The 26,769-nt window shown below is 36.7% G+C and overlaps 2 protein-coding genes across 2 annotated transcripts; both read right to left on the reverse strand.

Annotated features, from left to right (window-relative positions):
* Positions 1-6,615: 6,615 nt before the first annotated feature.
* LOC121234598 (calcium-dependent protein kinase 1-like) lies at positions 6,616-23,978 on the reverse strand. Its single transcript, XM_041130598.1, is given in 10 exon segments — positions 6,616-7,051; positions 7,156-7,240; positions 7,722-7,821; positions 7,912-8,039; positions 21,649-21,816; positions 22,181-22,269; positions 22,272-22,295; positions 22,572-22,724; positions 22,911-23,054; positions 23,171-23,978. Coding segments are annotated over 9 exon segments (1,563 nt in total). The 5' UTR covers positions 23,844-23,978; the 3' UTR covers positions 6,616-7,051; position 7,156.
* On the reverse strand, positions 18,992-20,270 carry LOC121234599. The gene is made up of 2 exons (XM_041130599.1): positions 19,174-20,270; positions 18,992-19,113 (listed from the first exon to the last, which is right to left on the reverse strand). The coding sequence occupies exon 1, from the start codon at positions 19,927-19,929 to the stop codon at positions 19,228-19,230; it is 702 nt and encodes a 233-aa protein (XP_040986533.1). The 5' UTR covers positions 19,930-20,270; the 3' UTR covers positions 18,992-19,113; positions 19,174-19,227.
* Positions 23,979-26,769: the final 2,791 nt, after the last annotated feature.

Consider the following 26,769-nt stretch of genomic DNA (forward strand, 5'->3'; position numbering starts at 1 on the left):
TGCGGTTAATCTTGGCAAAGGAACAAATAATAAAGCCATGCTTATGGGTCTTTTACATGGTTTACGACTTACAAAATCTTTGGTTTTTATTGTATTGACATAGAAATGGATTCGTTGTTGGTTATAAATTGGTTACGGAATAAACGTTGTGCAGTTTGGTACCTAGAAGATTTTTGGGAGGAGGTTCAATTGCTGCTGGAAAATTTGGATGTTAACGTTAATCATGTTTATTGCGAAGGAAATTCGTCGACATATTTTCTTGCTAAGTTAGGGGCAGAGGGGTGTATGACTACTTGGGAGAACGTTGTCGATCTACCAAGGTCTCTCAAAGGGTCTTTGAAACTGGAGAATTTGGATTTGCCAAATGTTCGGCTTTAGTTGGTTGGTTAGTTTTTTTTTATGTCTTTATGGATTTATTTGTTATTTTTTTAGTACTGTTTTGATGTTTTCATAGTATTCTTCCGTCAAAAGCTAATAAAGTTTTGAAAGCGCCGTCCTCCTTTAAAAAAAATAAAAGTACAATTGTTTGTGATAAGATACAATACATAGAAACTTTAAATAGAGGAATTCAAAATACAACAGAAAACTACAGGTTATTATCTTCTCATCTGATCTTATCTTTGACTTGGTCCTTTACATTATTTGTGATATCTAAATTATCAGATAAAGCTGGTGTGGTAGTTGTAGGGATGTGGAATCTATTCTTAACATCCTCCCTCAAACTAATGGGTAGAGAATTCACCATAAGTTTGGATCTTAAGTATGAGAACTGAGCTGACGAAATACCTTTGGTGAAAAGGTTTGCTACTTGATCATATGTAGAAATGAACTTAAGTGAGATGTCTCGATTAAGTACTTTTTCTCGAATAAAATGGAATTCAACTTCAATGTGCTTTGTACGAGCATGGAATATCATATTGGCACCTAAAGCAAGGGCAGAAACATTGTCACACCAAAGTACAGGAGCAAAGGGAATAGGGACCTGAACTTCTTTGAACAGCATACGTAGCCAATAGAGTTTAGTTCTTGCAATGACCAAGGATTTATATTCAACTTCTGTGGAGGATCTAGAAACAACACATTGTTTCTTGGAACTCCAAGAAATGAGAGAATTACCAATAAACACAACAAATCTAGATGTGGATCTTCTATCATCAGGGTTACTTGCCTAATTCGAATCACAAAATGCTGACAACTGGCAAGTTCCCTTAGTGTAGAGAAGGTCATGTTCAACTGAACCTTTGAGGTATCTTAAAACCCTTTTTGCAACAAAAGAATGAGGAAAAGTTGGGTTATGCATGTGCTTGCACAATTGGTTGACAAAAAAGCCAATCTCTGAGTATTGTAAGTGTGCAATACTGAAGTGCTCCAACTACATGTCTATACTCAATTGGATCTGATATAGGAATACCTTCAAATCGTGATAATTTAGATCTTGAAGAGCAAGGAGATGTGGCTGGTTTAGCAGTGGTCATGTTAACTTTATTAAGCAGGTCAAGAATGTACTTGGCTTGACGTAAGTGAAGAAAAGAAGCATTTCTTGTGGCCTGTATACCAAGAAAGAAACCAAGAGGACCAAGGTCTCGAAGTGGGAATTCCTATTGAAGGTGTTTAATGTGATTTGCATGTGTGCCAGTGATAAGTATATCATCAACATATATTAGTATGAAGATTTTGATACTGCTAGAGGTGTAAAGAAACATTGAGGTGTCCACAAGTGATGCTGTGAAACCAAGATCAAGAAGAAAATTAGAGAGCCTAGTAAACTAGGCTCTCGAAGCTTGTTTGAGCCCATATATAACTTTATGCAACCTGCACACAAAATCAGTGTGTTTGATCTATAAATCCTTGAGGTTGTTCCATAAACACCTATTCCCCAAGATAGCCATGAAGAAAGGCATTGGAGATGTCCAATTGCCTAATGCTCTAATCAAAATTTACAGCCAAACTAAAAAGAACCCTTAGGGTGGATGGCTTTATTATTAGGCTGAAAGTTTTAGTATAGTCAATGCCACATTGTTGTTGAAACCCTTTAGTCACTAACCGTCCCTTAAATCATTTTATAGACCCATCTGGTTTCTGTATAATCTTATAAACCCATTTGATGCGAATCACACTATGAATGGAAGGTTTAGGACATAAGGACCAAGTTCCATTAGACAAAAGAGCTGAAAATTCTGAAGTCATAGCTTCCTTCCAGTGTGGATTAGAAGCAGCCTTTGAATAGGAGGTAGGTTCAATTTCCTAGACAACAGCATGAAACAATTTGATGGGATAACGAATGGATGAATACAACTGAAAATCTAGGAAGGATTTTGGTCTAGAGAAACCAGTCTTAGATCATGTCAACATAGGGTGAGCAGAGCTGGAACAAGTGCAGCAGTAGATTCCGTAGAAGAAGGTACAACAACACTTGAGGAGAGTGTAGGTAAGGGATTAAAGGTTGGTGAATCAAGAGTAGTTGAATGAGAAGGAGAGCTAGGAGCCTAGGATCAACATGCATATGTTGAGGAGAATCTGTAGAGAGAGAACCATGAGATTGAGACAAGGATTCAGAAGTGACATTATAAAAGGAAATAATAGGTTGAGAAGAGGATGGAAAGAAGGTATTTACAGTAAGGTGAAATGGTGGATCATTCAAAGCATTAATCTTGGACAATGTTAGTGCAAAAGTCTCACCCTTGGCTGGAAAAGTGTTCTCATAAAAAAGATAAAATGTTGTGAGAGGTAAACCTTGTTAGTCAAAAGATCTAGGCACTTATAACCAGCATGGTGGTAGCCTAGAAATATGCATGGTTTGGATCTATATTCAAATTTATGAAGTCCATATGGGCGAAGAAGAGGATAATATTGACAACCAAATGTCCTAAGAAGCTGGTAATCTAGTGCTTTAGCATAAAGCTTAGAGAAGGTTGACTCATGATCAAGAACTGGTGTTGGTAGTCTGTTAATAAAGTGAACAACCATTAGGAAAGCATCAGACCAATATTTATTAGACAATTTAGAATGTGCAAGCAAGGTCAAGTCAGTGTCAAGGATGTGCCTAAGTTTCCTCTCAGTCAATCCATTTTGTTGAGAGGTATATGGACAAGATTTTCGATGAAGAATACCATTTAATTTTATTGAGAAATGTTTGAAAATGAAGAGAGCTATATTTCCCACCACCATCAAATTGTATTTGTTTGATAATGGTAGAGAATTGATTATCAAAAACTTTAGATTTAGTTCTAAATTGTTAAAGACAGGTGTAGGGTGAGTAGTCGTCAATGAAAATCACATGATATTTATAACCACTCACAGATTGGACAAGTGAAGTCCAAACATATGTGTGAACAAGTTGGAAAGGTTGAGTAGAGATTCTAATGGAGTGACCAAATGAAAATTGTTTACATTTACTCAATTGACAAGAAGAACAAACAAAACTTTTATTAAAATCATTAATAGGCAATGGAAAATGAAATTTTTTAATAACTTTAGAAACTACATCAAAAGAAGAATGTCCTAATCTAGATTGTCATCTCAAGAGGAGGTCTTTATTCCAAGCAAAGTAGTAAAAGCACGTTTTCCCTTTTGAGAACTCTTCTGGAACCGAAGAAGGTATATACCATTTTCACTTTTGCTCTCCAGAAATATTGTGTGTCTAAAGATCATTCACAAGAAAATAAGAATCAATCAAGACAAAGCAACAATAATTATCATGACAGAATTGTGGAATAGATAACAACTTTTCTGAAGCTTTAGGACAATGCAAGATATTTTTAAAATGAAATGAAGAATTAGAGGAGTGTAAGATTGTTGAACTAGCGTTTTCTATGTTGAGGTCATCCCCATTACTAACTGCAACTGTATCACTAGGCTAAAATGGTTGTTGTATGGTCAGATTTTCAAGCTCCTTTGTAATATGGGCATTGGCCCCACTATCCGCAAACCATTGATCATCATAAACAACATTGGTTTGAGCCACCATAGCAGCCAATTAAGGAGGTGGATGTCTATCTTGGTAGGAGTAATCCATTTGATGAAAGCAATCGAGGGCTTAGTGGTTAGTTCTTCCACATATTTGACAAGGAACTTTAGGAGTTGAACTGAAGGATGTAGGAGTCTATTTAGGAACATTTTGTCCAGAAGCAGAAGGCTTGGGATTTTAAGGCCTAAAGGAGAACTTCATAGGATAGGTGGTCTGTGTTTGGAGTTCTGTTAAAAGGGAGTGCTTGGTTTTTGGGCAATAAGTGCAATGGCAGTAGTATCTATGGCAGCAGATTGTTGGTTTAAAAGCATATCATGACTTAGTAATTCATCTTGAAAATCATTGAAAGTTAAGGGATTCTCACAAGTGGCAAATGATAAAGAAGTTATGAATGCATTGAAATAATAGTTTAAGCCACTCACTATGAAAGAAATCAAGTCTTCATCATCAATAAGCTTGCTAATAGTGACTAACTGGTCAGCCCAAGCTTTGGCAGATTGTAAGTACTCAGAACATGTCTTCGACCCTTGGTGAAGATTTTGGAGTTGCCTTTTCTAATGTGCAACTCAAGATCGTGATTGTGACGCAAAACGGTTTGCCAAAGCAGTCCATACTTACTTGGAGGTGTTGAGTCCATAGACAGCGGATAACATACTCTTAGACAAAGTGGCATTATTAGCTAAGGATACATTGATCCTTTTTGTTCCATAGGATGTAAGTAGGATTAGTGATGGTCTTATCTTGGTCATCAAGTAAGAATTTGGGAGGGCACGACTTAGAGCCATCAACAATGCCTGTGAGATTGTTAGACCGCAACATAGGAAGAAACTGAGAGAGCCAAAAAAGATAATTTTGACTATCAAGTTTTAGGGAAATGGGTTGCGAACAATTGGGTATTGAAAATGTAGGACATGTAGTGGAGTTGGAGGAAGATGCGGAAGCCATAGATAAATGATTAGCGCGAGCTAGGGGCTCTGGTACCATGACAGGAATTTGAGTGAAATAGTATGGCTGATGATCCATACCATACGGTCAGTTCATACTTATAGGAGTACAATATAAGAGTTTGTGATAAGATACAATACATAGAAACTGTAAACAAATGAATTCAAAATACAAACAGGAAACTACATGTTATTATCTTCTTATCTCTTCTGTCGTATCTTTGACATGGTCCTTTACATTATCTATGATATTTGAATTATCATATAGAGCTGGTGTGGTAGTTGTAGGGACTTGGACTCTATCTTTAACAGAAAATAGATTTATTTTAATAAGAAATAATTATTTTTTGCAAAAATGACTGATCACATGATATTGTCAGAGCCAAATTGACGACGGTGGAGACTAAGGAAAAGGATATATAATTGGTTGGAATGAACCCGTGTTTTAATCTAAATAGCCGAACTAAAAATTTTAATTTTTCTATTAGCATTAAATAGGATGTAAATGGATCGAGTTTGAGTGAGTGGTGGATGATCAAATCTTATTCAAGTACAAGGTCATTCGAGCTTATTATATTCACAAATAGCTCGTTTAATATTTGAGCAAATTCAAAATTAATGTTCATTACTTCATTTTAACAAAATATAGGAGAATATTAAAAAAATAACAAGTTACTCAAGTTTATATAATTTCAATCCAATCTTATACACAGTGGCGGACCCACCTTGTGCTTAGGGGCCAACGTGTCACGAAATCATCTAGATTTTCTATGAAATTTGATAAATTATCTTACATACTAGAATAAAATATGACCTTTTAAAAAATCACTTGATAATTTTTATTGAGAAAATAAATTCAAATATTTCATTACAAAAATAATAATAAAATTAGGAATATTATTCCATAAAATATTATCGTCAAAAATCTTAAACATCTATTAAGTTGTATTTTTAGAATTTTATTTCTGTGTATATAACAAATTATCGAGATCTAATTTTATACATAATTATGTTTTATGAAATTCTTAATCTTTTTATATTTTACATAAATAAATCGCATGGTAAAAAAATTGTTGGATCCACCTCTACTTATACAAGTTATATCTTTTAATACAAGTTGTATCTTTTAATAATGAATCTTAATTTTGCATTCACGAACAACTCATTTAATAAACAAATCAAGCTTGATTTCGAGCTTCACTGAGCCGATCTCCAACGATTTGTGAAATAGTACTCTTATTTATTTACAACCCTAGCCTTGAACTCTCGAGAAAATCAATTGCTGAAATATGCAATTTTAACTAATTATATTTACTTTTTTTTTTCTGCTATAAGTGTAGTGGTAGAGTTATTACCCTCTTACTACCCATTTACTACTTATAGTATATTTGAAATTTTTTATTTTTTTATCATTTTCGTTTAAGTATTTTTTTAATATTTTTAATCATTAAGAAAAAATTTAAAAAATATATAATTTTACTAATAGTAACTTCTTTAACCATTAAATAAAATTAAAAAATAAAAAAAATCAAATGCAAAAAGAATAATAAATAAGTAGTAGAAATGTAGTAACCCTGTCCTATTTCATAACGAATTATGATCTTCTGGCCACTTTTTTTCTCTCTCTTATATTAATTTGAAGAAGAAACACCACCTGATTTGAAGGTGATAATCATTAGTTTCTTAGCAAGTGCCAAGAGCTACTGAGAACTGAAGGATATGCGCTTATATAAATGCACAAAACAAGGTCCAGGAATCGCACTCCCCAGGAAATCACGATGCCAAAACAAATAACCACTTTATGAGTTTATATTCGTTCCAGATTGGTGGATCACTTGACATCAACAAACAATTCAGATTTTACATAAAACATGGTCAAGAATACAGAAACAAGAATGGAAACGGCATTGGCATTCCTTTATTTCCATCTTTTCCTTTTCCTCATGGGCACACGAGTTCTGGAATTCATGTAATTTGCTGACACATTCCGGCATCTAGCCAGTCGAGCAAACCACCTAAATTGAACAGCGAAATCATTCCCAGAGTGAAGGCAATCTTTGCCCATTTCTTCCGGTAAAGAGCCGACAGACAATCCACAACCATGTTCAGACGGCAAGGACTGTCTTGTAATCTGAGGTAGCTATATTGAGATTGAACACATGACAGGGATATGAACTCCACCCATGTTGAGATTAACAAACGCCGCTAGTGGTTGAACAACTGAAATATGCTAATTGTGCTGACCTCATTTGCGCCGTCGGTTTGTGATCAAATCTGGATTGCCTTTCCTCATCATGGTAACAAACTCATCATAATTAATCCTTCCATCCTGTGAAACAATTTGGGATTCGTGAAGAATCAGTCACCAAGAAATATGGACTTCTATGTTTTGTTGGGACAGAATACATAGTCAAGAAGGGAGTGTGCTGACAAATGGTGTGCTGTTATGAAACGAAATGGGTCTGGAGAGTCAGAAATCTTGTTTTTGAAAAAAGAAAAACTAACCTTCTTGTGCTTCAAAGTTTGTGAATATCCTTTCATGCATTACTTATCAAACAAGAATAATGATTAATGTAACCATTCATGTGTTTTCTGGGCTAAAATTAAAAGCAACGATTACATGCTGGGATTGAGGTATGCAACTTATTTTATGAGCAAAATAATTACATTACTAAATAAAAGATAAATACATCAAGATTGAGGTATATGACTTTGCTTCGGCAATGTTCGGCCACATCTTTATTTTCACTCATGTGCATGTACTAGTACTTGGAAAAGATCGATGAAGAAGGGAGAATGAAGAAACATACGTTGTCTGTGTCAACTTCTGCAATGATCTCTTTAATTGTTTTTTCATCTCCCATATTATACTTCTTAAAGGCATGCTCCAACTCCTCCATCGTAATGTACCTAAAATGGGAAGAAAAAAACATGAACCAAGATAAAATACCAAATAATAATAACTTTAATAATTACAGATAAGAAACATAGGGTGACTACCCGCTCTTGTCCTTGTCAAAATATTCAAAAGCTTTGTATAAGTGGTCCTCTCTTTCCATTCTATTCATGTGCATGGTAGCTGTTATAAACTCAATGTAATCAATAGTCCCATTTCCATCAACATCAGCCTGAAAAAGCACAAAAGTATGTTATATTAGTAGAGCCAGAAACCCATTCATCAAAATGAGCACCTGTGTCTATTATAATAATGAAGACAAAAGAAAAGAAAAAAACAGCTATGAAAATAGAACAAACATCAATATATATTTATATTTCCTGTTTATAGGTTTGGAAATCGTCACAATTGAGGGATACATTTGACCAACCGCTCATTTTTCTCTCAATTGGTCACGAGTCTTGCCTTTACGTTTTAAATCTCAAATTTGTGTTTTAAATTTAGCATATGATTTTTAAAGTGAGCCGAGTACTTTAAAATCCTCGAAATATTTTAAATGTCCAAAATTATTTTAAATGGGATAATTTTTAGTATTATTGAACCAAGCCTAATTTTCATGTAAGCCTCTTTATATTTTGGAATCCTGAAAATAATATAGTTTTAGAAAATCATTTTATTTAAATTTTTTTTTTTAATAGGTAAAAGTAAGTTTTATTGAAATAAGAATAGAAACAAAGTACCCAGGAGTATACAAACAGATCATGAAACCTAAATACATCTAGGTACTAGTGAGAGATACAAGCAGGTCATGGAAAGTATCCGTATTACAAATAATGGCCGAAGCCCAAGAAAATAAAGTATTGTAAAAGAATCGCTTCAGCTCCTCCAAAGAATGTTCCATGTCTTCAAAGCACCTCTTATTTCTCTCTAGCCACAAGCACCACATAATGCAATGAGGAATCATTCTCCACACAGCAGCTATACGTGAATTCCCCCTAATTCCTGTCCAGCACCCCAGAATATCTCTAACTGTTCTGGGCATAACCCAAGTCACCCATGTCCTATTAAGGATCTCATTCCTTAAACACCTTGCCACCTCACAATGTAACACAAGATGATCCACTGATTCCCCATCACACTTGCACAAGAAGCACCAATCTACTATGATAAGACCACATCTTCTCAAATTATCTGACGTGAGGATCCGCCCAAGAGATGTAGTCCATACAAAGAAAACGATCTTAGACGGTACTTTACATTGCCAAATGGCCTTCCAAGGAAAGTTATGATCATTAGAAACTCCCAAGACGGCCTTGTAGAAAGAGCACACCAAAAATTTGTTATTGCCATTCAAAATCCAGATCAGATTATCCTCCAACTCACTGCCCATCGCTATTGCATATAGCGAGTCAAAAAATTCAGCAAGCATATCCAGCTCCCAATCATGAACAGCTCTCGACAAGCTTACATCCCAATGGACAGCACCATCATAAATTACCACTAAGTCAGCCACGACAGCCTCTTTGTCACTAGAAATCTGATAAAGCGTGGGAAACACCTGCTTTAGGACCCATTCACCACACCAATCATTGTGCCAAAAGAAAACTCTATCACCTCTTCCAATTGCAAATCTAAAATACTTGGAGAATTTATCCCATCCCGCTCTAATATTTTTCCACAGTCCCACCCCATGTGTTCCCCTAGCTTCCTTAGAACCCCCCCCCCCCCTCTCTCTCCCCTCTACTCCCATATTTAGCATCTATGACTTCTCGCCAAAAACCCTCCCTTCCTTATGGTATCTCCACAACTATTTCTCCAATAGTGCTTTATTGAAAGCCCTCATGTTACACACCCCCAACCCACCACATTGAATGAGTAAGCAGAAGGTTGCAAAAGATCATACAAGAGGCCACACTTGCCGGTAATGGAAAAAGGGATAAGAAATAAGTAGGGAGATTAGAAAGAGTGCTCTTGATAAGAGTCAAACGACCACCTTTGGACAAATATATCCATTTCCACCCAGCCAATCGTCTTTCAATTCTTTCTAACACACCATCCCAGATGGTTTTTGTCTTGAAAGCAGCCCCCAACGGTAAGCCAAGATATGTCAAGGGCAGCGAGGCAACCTTGCAACCCAAAATGTTCGCCAAACCTTGGATATTATGTACACTACCCACGGGAACCATTTCAAACTTTGATAGGTTTACCTTCAAGCCTAAAACCGCTTCGAAACAAAGTAGTACAGCCCTCAAATACTGCAAATTATCAATGTTCGGCTCACAAAACAATAGTTTGTCATCAACAAATAAAAGATGAGACATGGAAACCCCACCCACAGAAAATCCAGCAAAAAAGCCTCCATTCAAAGCCGCACACAACATTCGACTTAGTGCTTCCATAACAACCACAAAAAGCAAAGGGGGGAGAGTGGGTCCCCTTGCCGGAGGCCCCTAGAGCTGTTAAAAAATCCTTCTGGTACTCCATTTACCAAAACCGAGAATCGAGCCGTAGATATGCGCCTAATCCATGTAATCTATCTATCCCCAAAACCACACCTCCCAAGTAAATAACACAAAAAGTCCCAATTAACATGGTCATAAGCCTTCTCAATGTCTAACTTGCACAAGAGTCTAGGTAAGCCCTCCTTGATTCTACAATACAAGCATTCATTAGCTATCAATACCGAATCCAAAATTTGTCTCCCCTTCACAAAAATATTTTGAGATTTAGAAATAATGCTACTCATAACTGTGTTCATGCGATTAGTGAGCACCTTTGAGATGATTTTATAAACTCCATTTATAAGACTAATAGGCTGAAAGTCCTTCACATCCACCGTACCAACTTTCTTAGGGATAAGAGCAATAAAAGACACATTAATGCTTTTTTCGGATTCCCCAAAAGTGTATAGTTCCTGAAAAACCTGCATAATATCACCACCCACTACCTCCCAACAATCATGATAAAAAGCCATCGAAAACCCATCTGGACCAGGGGCTTTATCCTTGGCCATCCCACGAATCACTTAAAAAACCTCCTCCGACTCAAATGGCCTCTCCAACCATGTAGAGCTTAGCTTGTCAATAGTCTCGAAAGGCATACCATCAAGTTTAAATGATTTTTAGTTCTTTAAGAGTATTATTTAATATTCATTATTTTATTTTATGCTAAAAACTCTATTTATTTAGATGTTTTTATTTCTCTTAATAAATATTTATGAAAAAACTCATCATTTTATTTTATGATGAAAAGAACTATTTTTTTATCAATACAACCAAGTCGTATTTTTACATTTAGTCTAATTCCATTTCCTTTCTATTTTCTGTCTTTTCTCCTATTTCTAAGTGTTTAATCTTTTCACTGTTGGATCTAGGTTAGGAACCCCAAGATGTAGGGCCTAGATTAATTGCCCTAAAACCCTAATTCCCCCCCCCCCCCATCTTTTCCTCTCTTCTCTCTCTCTCCCCTTCCCCACACCGTCACACCCCCCCTGGTGACTCTCTTCTCCCTCGCCTCACTGCACACCAGCCACCGCTGCCGTTGATGGCATAACCTCGGATGTCCACCCTCATGCCTTCGCTAGCGACTAGCCCCTCATCCATTAGCCTCACCCTCATCCCTTAGATCTCCCTCCCTCCTCCCTGAATCCCACTCCCTCTCTTCGTCACTCTCTTTCAGTAGACCACCCAAAGACGCCGCGCACCGCCACCGTGAGCAGTCCCACGAGTCTCGCCGCAACCACCCCTCATCCCTCACAGCCTTCCCTCACCCGAGGATCTCTCTCTCTCTCTCTGCCCCTCTCTGGATTTGGGCATAGCCACCTCCATACTCCACAGCACGGCACCGTGGGTCAGTTGCCCCTCCACCTCCCTCTCACACACTTTTATCCATGCCAAGCAACCTAGCCCTTTACTAGCCGACGACCCAACTCCTCTGTGCCTAGACCAAAACCCCTCTTTGTCCACCGTGCACGGCAAGCCCAGTTGCCGTCCATGGTAGCCTATCCATAACAGAAGCCCTCATAGCATGACCACCAATAAGGGATGAGCCTCCATCATACCTATACCACGAAGCCCCACAGCCGCAAGCCAAAATCCCCACGCCCAAACCTACAGTCACCACTGCTCAGCCCACCTCAAACCACTTCAGCCGTGAGCCAACCCACTTTTGCCACACACTTCCCTCGCTGCTCAGCCCCTCACGTTGTGGTATAAATTCTATCTCTATGCCTCAAAGAGTATTATGTTATGTAATTTGTATGGATGTTGCCGGTGTTGTGTTTGAATATTGGCAAATCTATAATTATATATATTGATTGTATTGGTTGTGATAGAATGAGAAGAAGTAGGGTGTGGTTAGGATTGAAATGAAGTATTAAGTGAAGTATGGAGATTTTGACTTATGGGGATTGTGTTGGTTGTTCTAGGTGGAGTTAGTTGGACTTTGGATTGAGTATATGTGTTGTATGTATTGTTAAGAAGCTTATTGGTTGAATTTTTTAATTGTGAAGGTTGGGTTTGTGTGGAGCCATGAATGAAGCTTATTAATTGTTGTATATTGTAATTTTGTTGGGTTGACATACATGTGTAGAAAATTTGTTAATATGTGTTATGATTTGAGTTGGGTGTATGGAAGGATGGAATAGAATGATATGAATGTGGTACTAAATATTGAAGTGATATTTTGCTAACTAGTTGTGGGTGTGTATGAAGCTTAGTTAAATATGATTTTAATTGTGATGGTGTATGTTGAGTTAAATATGCAAGAGTTTATGTTATGAACGGATTGCATTCGAATTGGTTTTCTTGCATTTTGTGTGTGAGATATATATGATGTATAGTTGTAACTTGTAAGATGGTGGAGATGTATGAATGCTATTAAGTTGCATAGAATTTTATAAGGATACTTTTGGAAGAATTGGACAGATTTGCACATATTAAATGTATTATGTATGGATGGTGTTTGTAAGAACAAGTGGATACTTAAATGGATTATATGTTGACTTTAGGTGATAAAGGGGTATGACGCATGTATGTTGGTGGATTGTATATGTATGTTTGGTTTGGATTGTGTAATATGTTTGTAGGTGAGGGAAGTGAATGGGAACTTAAGTTGATGTTGGATTGGATTGTTGTGTGGAGGATGGGTATTGTAATTGTAGTTGGGATCTAATGGTTAAGTGGGACTAATTTGTAAAACTTGTTGAGTGATGGTTTGAAGGTTAAAGTGAAGCTTGTGAACTCACTTTATTAGTTAGAAAATGAAGTTAGGCTTTTAGATTCCTAGTTGACTTAGGATTTATGAAAATGGTTATACTTCAAGGATTGGATTATGACATGTGTAAGTGAAATGAATTGGATATTATGAATACCTAGAGGTGTAAGTTTGTACAATTAGGAACATTATGAAGAAGTATGCAAGTAAATAGATGATGGAGGTTATTTGGACAATGACTAGTCTAAGTGGAGGAAGTTTAAGTAAAAAACCAATTGGGGGTTAAGGTCATGTGGAAGAGAGTGCACTAAGAGTTAGGAGTAGTTTTATTATGCAAGTTCTAAGTTTAAGTTTCATATGTAAATGAAAAAGGAAATGACGTAAAGTTATGTATGCATATAGGTTGTCATCAGACACGCACATGAATGAACTGCATGAAATGTAAATAGCATGGAATCCAGGTAAGTATTATGTTTATACTCTTCTAAAGTTTTCTAAAATATATGAAATGAAAGAGAAATGTTTTATTTATGGAAAGGAAATAAAATGTTTTTATGAGAAAAATGTTCTTTTATGAAATGAAAGGAAATGAAATGTTTTCTTAGAATGAAAGTGCTTTGTGAATCTATGCTAAGGTATTAATGTTTAAGTATATGTATGTAATGGCCTTCTTTGACAGCCCTTTTTATGCACCTAAAAAATAGTTGTATGCATGTGAATGGATTTTATATGTAGTATGTACTGTATTTATGTTCCATGAAATGAAATGATGAGATGTTATGCTTTATGAAATGATGTTTTATGAAATGAAATGGACTAATGAATGAAAAGAATAAAAATGAAAGGAATGAATGAAAGGAAAGGAAATGACTGAAAAGAAATGAATGTTTTAATGTATGAAGCTACGTAACGACCATGACTAAATGATGAATGATGGTACCAATGGATTGGGCAGATTGCAATGCCGGGTAAGAAGTACTAATAGTGCACTCAGTGCTGCCTCCTGACTGAGAGATTCCCAACCCGCAGCCACAGACGGAATCAGGTCCAAAAGACCGCTAACCCCAACAAACGGGGCGTAACAGTGTACCGGCCAGAGGAAAAGTGATAAGAATAATTGGATATATGAAATGCTCTAGTTTAATAAAGGAATGTACAAGGTGGGAAATGTTTCCAGGAATGAAAATCTTTTTAAAAGAAAAACCTCACCTTGTAATGTTTTTAAAGAAAAGAAAACGTTTTATATAAAGTATGTACATGAATGAGAAATGCATGAATGGAATTTATGTTAGTATATTTTTACAGTATTAAGTAATGCTTACTGAGTATTCGACTTATTTTGTTTTTATGTGTGCCCCACTCAGGAATGAAATAAGGACGACGCGTCAAGACAGACATGGCCCAAGAAAGAGGTGACAAAAGCCTAGGTCTTTTATGTAATATATTTAATCCTATTTTGTAAAAGGACTTGTATTTTAGTTTAATGAATTCCCCTGCAAAACTCTCTTAAATTTGTAAATGCAAGTTTTAAATTTTAACTGTAGAATATTTTATATCCTAGGAAGAGAAAATCAACTTGCCGCAAGAGTTGGTGGGTAAAAGATGCCCACCGTATTATGAACAGTATTTAAATATAAATACTAACCACTCTTTTTTAATCGTGACAAGGTAGATCGCCGTAAATATTTTTACGATGTCTTTCGACAAGTCATAATCCTCATAAATATTTAAGTTGGTGGTTTTGAGTGAAGATTAATTGCGACCATTAACCAACACTGATATTAAGAAAAAAATTATTCACATCTAAGCCCAAAATTTGGAGTCAAGCTTTTCAATCAAGGAGAGGCTTTCAAATCAAGGTTGATAACACAAAGAGACCCTTTGAACATGAGTTTCATTTCTTGCTTGTTCTCGCGAGGTCTTCGGCATCAACTCGATGGAGAGCCCATGTAGGCATAACCCAAGCTGATCGTTGAACTTACCCTATTCTGAGGGTTCTTGTTGCCTTCCTCTAGGTTTGTCTCATGAGTCATTTTTTCTTTTTCTTTTTCTTTAAATGATCTCTCTCTTTTCGTTTACATATGTTTTATATGACTTTAGGGCTGACAATCAAAGGATCCATGATTTAACCATTTTAGCCATTATAGCACTTGCTTCATCAATGTTGGAGTCTGAGCTATCTTTTGTTTTGTCAAAAAGTTAACTAATGATGATGTTTCAAACACTTATGTCTTGGGCAACTTAGTATATGAAGACTAATTTTTTTGGCTTCACACCTGGTGTAATACTTGGCATATTTGGCTTGATATGAGAACAACTGGCTTCTTTTTTTTTTTATAAGTAAACGGTAGTATAAATAAGAATAGGCAAAGCCCAGGTATACAAGGTGGTATACAAGAGATAAAACCTATCTAGTTGCTAAAAAAGAAAGAAGAAAATCATGTATATTTAGACCATTAAAATCTATAGCAATAGCCCAAAGAAGTAAGGAACGGAAAAATAAAATTCTAAGATCCTCTATTGTCAGCTCCTTATCTTCAAATGTCCTCTCATTACGCTCCCGCCATATACACTACATAATACAAATAGGAACCATTTTCCACACAGCTTTGATTTGTGGAGCACCACCCAACAATACCCAACTAGCCAATAACTCTACCACTGTAGCAGGCATCACCCAATTTAACCCTAATCAAATGAACACATCGCTCTATAGTGCTCTAGCTATCTCACAATGTAGCTAAAGATGATCCACTGTCTCGCCAGCTTTCTTGCATATACAACACCATTATAGAATAATTACCCAAGTTGTATCTCCAAAGCCATTTCCCAAGCAATGCCCGATTAAAAGTTCTCAAATTCTTTATCCCCAACCCACCTGAAGGAATTGGTCTGCACACCTTATCCCAACTGACTAAGTGAAACTTGAATTCATCTCCCATCTCACTCCATAAGAAATACCAATAAAGTTTTTCGATTCGCGCCGCCACACTAGCTGGAATTGGAAATAAAGATAGAAAGTAAGTTGGCAAGTTAGAGAGAGTACTCTTGATAAGAGCCACCCGTCCTCCTTTCGACAAATACAGTCTCTTCCACCCAACCAATCTTCGTTCTATTTTCTCAATAACTGTGTTCCAAATAGTCAAAGCCCGTGAAGCAGCCCCCAATGGTAACTCCAAATATGTCATAGGGAGAGAAGTGACCTTACACCCAAGAGTGTTCGCCAACTGCCGGGAGATGTTGACGTTCCCAACAGGCACTAACTCTGATTTATCGAAGTTAACTCTCAAACCTGAAACTACTTCGAAACAAAAAAGAAGCGCCTTCAATGCCCTAAGTTGGTCTTGCTCTGCATCACAGAAAATTAAAGTGTCATCTGCAAATAATAAGTGGGAGACCGAGGTAAGCCCCCTCTGTGGATCACCCACTGAAAAACCAGCCATAAAACCATGACTAACCACAGCCGATAACATCCTCCTCAAAGCCTCCATGACGAAAACGAAAAGCAGAGGGGACAAGGGATCACCCTGTCTTAAGCCTCGAGAGCTATTGAAAAAACCCTCTGGGTTACCAATGATCAAGACTGAAAATTTTGCCGTTGAGATGCACCATATGATCCACATACACTACCTTTCCCCAAAGCCACATCTCTTCAGTAAGTACAAGAGGAATTCCCAGTACTTTTTCCATATCTAATTTACAAATAATACTTGGAGTGCCAGACTTTAATCTACTATCCAGACATTCATTTGCAATTAAGACCGAGTCCAGAATCTGACGACCCCCTTACAAAAGCATTTTGTGACTTTGAGATTATTTTATCAATTGCCACCCCTAACTTGTTAGCTAGCACCTTTGCAATGATTTTGTATATCCTATTAATGAGGCTAATGGGCCTAAAGTCCTTCAACTTCACTGCTCTGGATTTCTTCGGAATCAAAGCAATAAAAGTAGCATTCAGGCTTTTCTTGAATTTCCCAGCCAAGAAAAACTCCTGAAACACCTTCTTAATGTCATCTTTTACCACCTCCCAACATGTTTGGAAAAACCCCATCGTAAAGCCATCCGGACCTGGCGCTTTATCCTTTACCATCTTTCGAACCACGTCCAATACCTCCACCTCCTCAAAAGATCTTTCCAACCAGGATGTTGTATGTGGTTCTATGGACTCAAAACCAAGTCCATCTAGTTTGGGCCTCCAGCCCTCATTTTTTGTAAATAGATGGTCATAGAAATTCACCACATGTTCCCGGATCACAGGGGCCTTTGTGCAATCACTACCATTGATATTCAGCATCTCAATAGAGTTAGTTCTCCGATGAGAGTTAGCCACTTTATGGAAGAATTTTGTGCTTCGATCCCCTTCCTTCAACCAAAGAGCTCTTAACTTCTGTCGCCAAGAGATCTCTTCTAAAGTTAAAACTTTTTCCAACTCTGATGCCAACGCTGTCTTACGTGAAACTTCCTCTGGGGTAAGAGCCCAATCCTCAATAATCTTTTCAAGATTCTGTAAATCCTCCATTAGAGTTTTCTTTTGCTCCCTAATATTTCCAAACGATTGGAAATTCCAAAACTTTAAATCTTCCTTTAACGCTTTCAGTTTGCCTGCAAGAATATAAGAGGGGGTACCATAAAACTGATAAGAAGACCACCAATGCCTTACCATATCCACGAAGCCATCGCTTTTAAGCCACATGTTTTCGAACTTGAAATAACGATGACCTCCTTAAATACCACCTCCATCTAATAATATGGGAAAATGATTCGAGCATAGGCGCGGCAGTCGCTTCTGACATACCTTTGGATAATGGCTTTCCCGATCCAACGATATTAAGAATCTATCCAGTAGGGACCAAGTTTGATTGTTAGACCATGTGAAGAGACCGCCAACTAGAGGGAGTTCAACAAGATTCAGGTCAAAAATGCATTCTGAGAATTCAGCCATGGCTGGATGTAACCAATTGCTTCCAGATCTTTCACTAGGGAACCTTACTACATTAAAATCTCCTCCTATGCAACAAGGAAGTTCCCACCCGCTATAAATAACAGTCAGTTCATCCCACAAACGACTTCTAATACTGTTAGCATTCGGTCCATAAACACCTGCAAAAGCCCACAAGAAATTATCCTCTACCATCTTAAAAGAACAAGCCACTGTAAATTCCCCTACAAACTCCTCCATCTTCTCCACGACCCTTTTATCCCACATCACCAAAATACCGCCCGATGCCCCTCCGAAGCTAGATAGGCCCAATCTGCATATAGGCAACCCCACACATTTCTCACGAGTTCTCTATTTACCGATTTCAGTTTGGTTTCTTGTAAACATACGATATCCGCCCTCCAATCCCAAAGAAGATTTTTTATGCGTAAAAGTTTTGTAGCCTCGTTCAACCCGCAAACATTCCAAGACACAATTTTTGGCTTCATAAAGACACAACCGACTCCTTCCCTTTGGACCTAAAACGACTTGAGCTACCCTCATTCAGCGACCAATTAAGCCTATTAAGCTCCCTTTGCTTCTTAGAATCAGCTTTCTTGCCTCAATGGACGTGGGAGGGCCATAAACTATTCTTCATATCCCACACATTTCAAACCACAATCTATTGGATGTCCTTTACCGTTTGGAATACCTACTAAGAGAACTCAAAGTCATTCGGTAACGAACAGTACAATGGAAAAGGCTCCCTTACTTCTACGTCTCCCTCCCCCCCAAATAGATTGTTACCTTTCCATTCTACTACAGTGCCCACTTTATCCACTGCAACAGAATTCGAGAAGTCCACATTAACCTCCAAGAGTCCCTTCGATAACCCCCCAACTGTGTCTTCCAAGAAAACCCCCATCCTTATTTCCCCTTCTTCCGATAATACCTCCAGATGATCATCGTAAGTAGAGCAAAGACCCAACTGAAGAAATGAGGATTCTAAGAAATGAATCGGCGATTTCTGGGAATCAATTTCTGGAAAACTTCAGAACATAGACGGAATCTACGTTATCTCCACCTCGCGCGAAGATAAGATTTGATCTACCACCCTCGCCGGCGTTGCCTGGGTCAAGACCGTGTCGGCGACCACCTGAGGTCCCGTCGGCGAAATTGCAGTCGCCGATGGAACGACAGCCTGCGGCGAGACCATTCGAGGTCCCATCGAGCTTGTCTGTAAGGGTCCCTCAGCCAAAGGAGGAAGATCTCCCTCGATATGGCTTCACGGTAGACCCTCCCGATCTAGAATAGGTCCCGTTGGCGTAAATGCTGTCGCCGATGGAACGACGGTCTGCGGCAAGATCATCGGCGCGAACACATGCGGCGAGACCACCTGAGGCCTCATCAGCGACATTGGTTTAGTCCCACGAACCAAAGGGCCAGCAACGGCCTTTGGTGGCTTTCTCCCAACAAAGTCCACTGCTGGGTCGAGTATGTCCTTGGGCTGAGGCCCATCAACTAGGCCCAAGGCCTGCCCCTTTCCTAAGCCCCTGTGAAGTTCCACATCCTGCCCCAAAACATTGTGTTTCATCCAACCAACTATATCATTTAGTTCTCTCAAACGCATTTCGATAACAGCTAAGGCCTCTACAAATGTTTCCTTATACGGACCAACACCAACCCTGCCATTACCGTCACTGCACTGACCCCTCTCCAAAGGTGGAACTCCACAAGACCTAGGCAAACCTGTCATCTCTGTCCCCTTCACAACACCAGGCCCCTCATGCCAACCTACTAGCACCTCCCTGAATGACGACAAACGAGCTCCATACGACGATTTTGTAGGTGCAGTCAAAACAAAGACATCTCCTATAACAACTTCCTGCAACACCACCATTAAGTTCCTCCATCCCATACCACCTCTGCCTTCAGGTATAAAAATGAAACTCCTTCTCCCACCACCACCATACTCCACCAGAACCATGTAGGTCCCTCGAGCATTGGAACAGCTTTGTGCAATATAGCCTCTGTCCCCATCCCTATGAGCAGAGTAGAAGCCCCTATCTGCAGCCTTCAGACCACCCTCCAGAGCTCTACAAAACCACCTAGCAGTCCCCACCCCCACTCATATTTTTCACCCCTTTCCGCCCTTTCTCGCTCAAAAATACATTTCGCCCATCCCTACCCACCTCAAAAAGCTTAGACTCAATCACAACACGTTTCATGAAGGGCATTAACTAGTGTAACAAAACACTATCAAACACCCAAAACCACCAATATTCTTATGCCATTAACAGAACACTATCTACGAAGAAAGGCCAACAACGTGATATTTCGCATGTGATATTTCAAGCATTCTAATGCTATTTAGAACAACCGGCTTCTAATCTCACTTTACACATACTTGGGAATACTTGTGAGTTAGGGTCTTTATATCTTTCTTTGTTCATTTGCAACTTTATGTTTGTTCTTTTTTTTTTCTCTTTTGTGTTGCCTACTATTTTCTTGCTAATTTGCTTATTCTACATAATGCTCCTATTGTATATTGACTGCTATGATGCAATAGAAGATTCTATTTTGCAGAGAAAGGTCAATGGAAATTGTCCTCAGCTGAGTGGGCAGAGTTATTGGTAAATCCATTATTGTCTAAAAGACCATTATTGTTGAAGAGGAGGTATGAGTCTTTTTGCTATTACATTCTTATACTACATGGTTTGAAAAGCTTGATTCTAGTACTGAGGGTTCTTCCAAAGAGAAGATTTTAGATATCAATAAGCATTTCTTGGTTCAAACAATACATATTACCCTTGCAAGTTGCAACTGTTATGACCTTTATGCAAAAATCTGTTTTGAGTGCTAGTATTTAAGTAAATCTTCTCTGCTTCTAGTGGCCACTTGTGCTTAACTTTTTTAAATTACATTGGTGATTTTAAACCTGCTTATTTTATATACATGTAAGAATTATTGTAGAGAGTTCCATGAACTTGTAGATTTAAAGTTTTTGACTTAAATTATACAACCATAATTATTACACTCTTTTTCAAGTTGCCATGTCTCTGTGGAGCCTATGATACATCATTTCTTTTGTTAACTATGCACACAAACCTGGGTATCAAGACAATCCATGGAGCCCCAAACTTCTTTGTGAAAAGCTAGACAGAGCACTTATGGAAAACAATAAAGCAAGCTTCAATGGTTTAGTCATAAAGCAAAACCAAAGCCAGAAAAGTAAGTGATTCATTTCAACTCAAAGGTGCTGCAAGAATAGGAGCAATGACAAATGAAATTGGATATAATCCAACTAGAACCTATAAGCAAGATGTAAAATAACCTCAGATTTAACAAAATATATGCACACTGGATTGCAAAAAATTATTACTCTCGCAGGCACTCTATTCTTATACAAAGCAAACTTTGTATCAATGGTCATCAAGAAACGAACTTTGAAGATATACTTATCCATTCAACAAAATATACTTATCCATGTTATTTAAATCAGTTCTTACCTGTGTTATGAAAAATCAGTTCTTAATCAGCTATGAGCTGAGCATGCTATACAGAGCAGTGGTCAAAAATCAAGAGTTTCGACGTCATATTAGCTAAGGCTCTACGAAAATGACAATCATCTGCCATCAAAATTTTCACAAAATTCTGTACAGACAAGGGTAAATAATTTTTTATAATAAAAGACCCGAGATATTACCGCTTCCATCAACTGCTTCACTTCAGACTCAGATAGCTTGGTACCCAGTTTAGGAAGCCCAGCTTTCAACTCTTCAAAAGTTATCGTTCCACTGCTATCTGTATCCATGGATTTGAACATTTCCTTCAAGCCAATGATTTCTTCTTCAGAAAGATTTTCTGCAATTACCTGAAGAATACAGAGAAACTGCCAAGTGATGAAAAACTGGAACACTTCCATTCAGATTGGCTGGAAATAGATGCTTGTGCCCTTGGGCATTTTTCTTCATAAATTTTGTTGGTTCTCTTGGGTTGAGAGAACAACTGGATTTTTCTATGGGGATGGTTTTAAAAAGCCTTCTTCTGTAGACTCCTCTTAATTTCTAGAAGTTGCTAGTTTTCCTCTTTTTTAAAAAAAATGAAATAGAAACATGTTACTGATGTCTATGAAGACATGATAAAGATATTTCTCAATTATTACCTCTATATAAAAATAAATAAATTAAAAAAAAATTAAAAAAAAAAAAAAAAAAAAAAAAAAAAGATGTTCTCACCTTTAGAGCAACTTTTTTGAGCTTGTTCATTGCCCTGAATTGTTTCATTCTACTTAAAACAGCAATATCAAGAGGCTTATCAGATGCATCCCATCTTCTCTCATCCACGGATGATCTACATCGCATTTGGAGTTGTTGAACATCATTTAAGCATTTATAGAATGCCAAGAAACTCAAAGCATATCTTTAAGTAAGACAGACAGAAAATAAGAAGCCAGTACACAAATGCATGAATATTTTTTTCCTTTTTAGTCTCCACGTTTTTTTCCTTATTGGCTAGGCAAATGCTTTACTAAACTTTATATCGGGCATACAGACATTGTTGCAGTCGTAGAATTTGAGAAAAGACAATATATTGTGTCAAGATAATCTGTTTATAACTGACACTTACTAAGGACTTCAACTGCTGACAGCCGTTCTTTAGGATCTTCCCGTAGCATCTTCTTCACAAGATCTTTGGCACTACTGGATATGGAAGGCCAAGGATCAGATGAGAAATCAATATGTCCTCGAAGAACAGCATCGAAGATAGCTTGTTCGTTTTCTGCGTATGAAAGAGAAGTAAGGATACACTGGTAAGCCACCGCCGATTACTAAACAAATTATTTATATCCCAGGATGGTTAAGGAATCAAAAAATCTGTCATCATGCTGAACTCCCCGAGAGAGCATAAAAACTATGGTCGTTTTGGGCGATTTTGGTTTTTACTAATTTCGGATAAAGGCCATACCTCCCCAGAAAGGTGGGACCCCGCTCAGTAGAATGTATAGAATCACCCCAGCACTCCAAATATCAGCTTCAGCTCCATAAGTTCGGCGCAACACCTCAGGAGCGACATAATAAGAACTTCCGACGAGATCTCTAAATACTTCTCCTGCATTGACACGAACGTATATAGACAGTAAAGCTCCGACCCAGCAAAAAAAGCGCTCCGACCCACATTTTCTCACCAATCAAACGCCTGGTTACCACAAAACCACATCCATATACCTGGCCTGAAAAACACTGAGAGACCGAAATCAGTGGCCTTGAGTGGAGAATCTTCATCTTTGTTCAAGAACAAGAAGTTCTCCGGCTTCAGGTCCCTATGCATCACCCCCATGGAATGGCAGTTGTGCAAAACCGTCATGATCTGGCGGCAGAGAACCGCGGCGGCGCGCTCGGAGTAATGGCCCTTGGCGATAATCCGATCGAAGAGCTCGCCGCCGGCGCAGAGCTCCATGACGAGATTGACGGAATGGCGGTCCTCGTAGGCGCCCCTGAGCTCTACGATGTTGCGGTGGCCGGTTAGGTGGTGCATGATCTGGACCTCACGGCGGACGTCCTCGATATCGTCGCGTTTGACGAGCTTGCGGGTGGCGATAGACTTGCAGGCTAACTTCTCGCCGGTCCGCTTGTGGGTGGCGAGATAGGTGACGCCAAACTGGCCGTGGCCGAGCTCACGGCCGAAGGTGTAGGTGGACCGGACGTCTTCGATTGGTCGGCCCAAGACACGGCCCTGGGGAGCCTGAGCTTGACTTTGACTTTGACTTTGACTTTCAGATGACAGGGTCTCAGAGTCGGAGGGTTTGGGCGTCGGCGGGAGGATCTTGACGCCGTTATGGGCCGGACCGTCAGACCGGGCGGTGGAGGAAGAGGTGTAGCCATTGCTGCAGTTGCCCATCTGTGGGTGTTGTGGTCAATGCGAGTCAGAGGGGAAGGAGAGCTCTTACTAAACTGTGAGACACTTAACATATCTCTCTGTGTCCGCGCGCCCGGCATGTAGACAGTTAAGGAATAAGGGTGCAACCTTTCTTTTTTTCTTTGGTTTTAATTCGTAGATTTTTGCTTGCAAGATACGGTTAATGACCACCTTAAAATGCTCTGTGTTTATTTTTTTAATCAAAAAAATAAAAATAAAATAAAATGCTGTGTTTTAAGACAAGTATTTATAATTTATTGTTTGAATTTAAAAATTTTAAAAAAAATAAATAAATATAAATATTTATTAAATATTATTTAAAAATGCATACAAACAATAATAAACATTATATATACTCTATATATTTTTCTTTTTCATCTAAGATTTTTAAGAAAAATAATATTTATAATTTTAGAGTGTATAAATCTCGTGTAGTCTTTCTAAAAAAATAGATAAATATGATACTAATATAAAAATAATATATATTTTTTAATAGTAGATTTTTTATTTTTATTTTTAAATACACATAACATATACATCTTAAAAATATATCCAGCATTACTCAAATTTAGAAGAAAATTTTATCCTTTGTTTTAAAGCAATTGACAGACTTGCAATCTCATACTACTACATAGTAAGTGACGTGATTAAAGAATACGTACACGAGATGCTGCAGTGTAGTTTAGGGGTTGATGCTTCCAAATAATAATAATATAATATATATATATATATATATATTTTGATCAGTGATATATATAGAGAGAGTTAGTCTAGACTGTTTATATAAATTTATACAGTTATGTTTAAAAAAATTTAAAATTATAATAATATCATTTTTAAAATAATATTTTTTTCTCTTTTACCGTCATTCATTAATAAGACTGCACATGCAATCTTCTATTCAAATTTCTCATATATACATACATATATATATATATATATATGCTCTAAAAGATTCAAGATTTACTTCGTTTTGTTATAAATTGACAAGTAATTTATTATTGTCCCTCAAAAGTATTAAATTAGATAACCCGCTTCAAAATATACTATGTTTTTAGAAGAAAATAAAAATTAATATATTTAGCATTCTATTGAAATTCACAAAAGAGATCAAAATATTATGAAAATTCGTTAGATTACATTATAATAAAAATAACTTTATAATTTAATGTACCACTTCAAATCATGTGAGTTTATTTTTATAAAATCTTCTTTAGCTAAAATATTTCCCTTTAAAAAATTAATTGTTTAAACAATACAGCATTTTTACAACTCAAAATCATTATTTTATAAAAGTTCATTTATTCAAAATAAAATTTTGGAAAAAAAAGTACAAAAAGTAATATTAATCGTTTCTAAATTGATTGTGTTTGAATGTTAAATTGGGTTAAGTTGAATTAAGTTAAGGTGATAAAATATTATTTTTTAATATTATTATTATTTTAAAATTTAAAAAAATTATAATAACGAGTTGAGATAAATTTAAAAATCAAACTAACATCTAAATCCACCCCATTCTTCTAACAGGGGACGAGGCTAATGGCTAGAGCACTCGCGTTAGAGGAGTCATGTGTCCTATTTAACTATTTTCTTGCCTAACACATGCAGGTTGTGCTCTACGTTGGAATGGGTGTCTCACATGCACGATGACTTCCGGAAATGTTATTTATCTATCTGCATCTCAAACAATACAGAATATTTATTGAAATATTTATGGTTTCTGGTTATATGTAGACAATACGATTTTTAAGAACCATTAATATATGACAGTTGGAAAGGTATATTTTTTAAAATATGCTAATTAAATAAAATGCATGATTGCTAAAAAATTATGCAAAACATGACGTTAGATCTATAAAATGTGGTCGTTGAAAAAGTAAATAAAAACAAATAATAATAAAATTATTATTATAAAAAGAGTAAAATTTAAAAATTATAATTATGCGTAGATAACACACTTAATAAAATATTTACATGATATAATTTAATTTAAAAAATAAATTTTAAATTTTAAATTTTACAAATAAATTATTCTAATATAAGTCCCGTGGACAATGTATAATGCACATTTGTAAAACAAAAAAAAATCATATGCTTAAGCTAAAATTTTGCATGACCAATAGTGCTACTCATAAGGTTGAGCATCGATAAAATCGGAGTCGGAGTGCCCTACATTTGACTTCGACCCCGACTTTGTCGAAGGTCGAATCCGACTTCCGATTCCGACTCTGATTCATATAGCCTCCATTCCAACTCTAACTTCAACTTCGACCTACGATTTGGACTTTTGAATTGAGTTTTTTTCTTAATCTATTTGAACTTTCAATTTGACTATTTTGGGCTCTCACTAACTAGATTTAGACTTTGTATTGAGTTTTTTTCTTAGTCTATTTGAACTTTCAATCTGACTATTTTGGACTCTCACTAACCAGATTTAGACTTCTAGATTTCACTTTTTTTTTAAAAAATAGTTCTTCAATTTCTATTTTATTAAAAATGACAAAAATTGAAAAAATAAATCATTGTACAAATTAATGTTATTATACATTAATATTATATGTTAATGTTTATACATTAGAATTACATATTATTATACCTTGATTATTATATATTACTAGTATATGTTATTATACTTTAGTTATTATATATTAATATTACATGTTATTATAAATTTATATATTCGTGTTTATACATTATACATAGTATTAAATGATATTATGCATTAGTGTTACACATTAGTAATAGTCAATTTATATTATAGTATAAATATATTATTTTTATAATAATTTACTCATACTAGTATATTATTAAATTTAAGTAGCTATATAATGTTATAATAATTTTAAATATGGACTTCATTTGATTGCATGTTTTATAAAACGGGTTAGACATATATATAGCTCACAAT

The sequence above is a fragment of the Juglans microcarpa x Juglans regia genome, chromosome 6D (genome assembly GCF_004785595.1).
Source record: "Juglans microcarpa x Juglans regia isolate MS1-56 chromosome 6D, Jm3101_v1.0, whole genome shotgun sequence".
NCBI classification, from domain to species: Eukaryota; Viridiplantae; Streptophyta; class Magnoliopsida; order Fagales; family Juglandaceae; genus Juglans; species Juglans microcarpa x Juglans regia.

Coding starts and splice junctions, on each gene's coding strand:
- LOC121234599 (XM_041130599.1), bottom strand. CDS start 19,929: ATGGTTCTGGTGGAGTATGGTGGTGGTGGGAGAAGGAGTTTCATTTTT.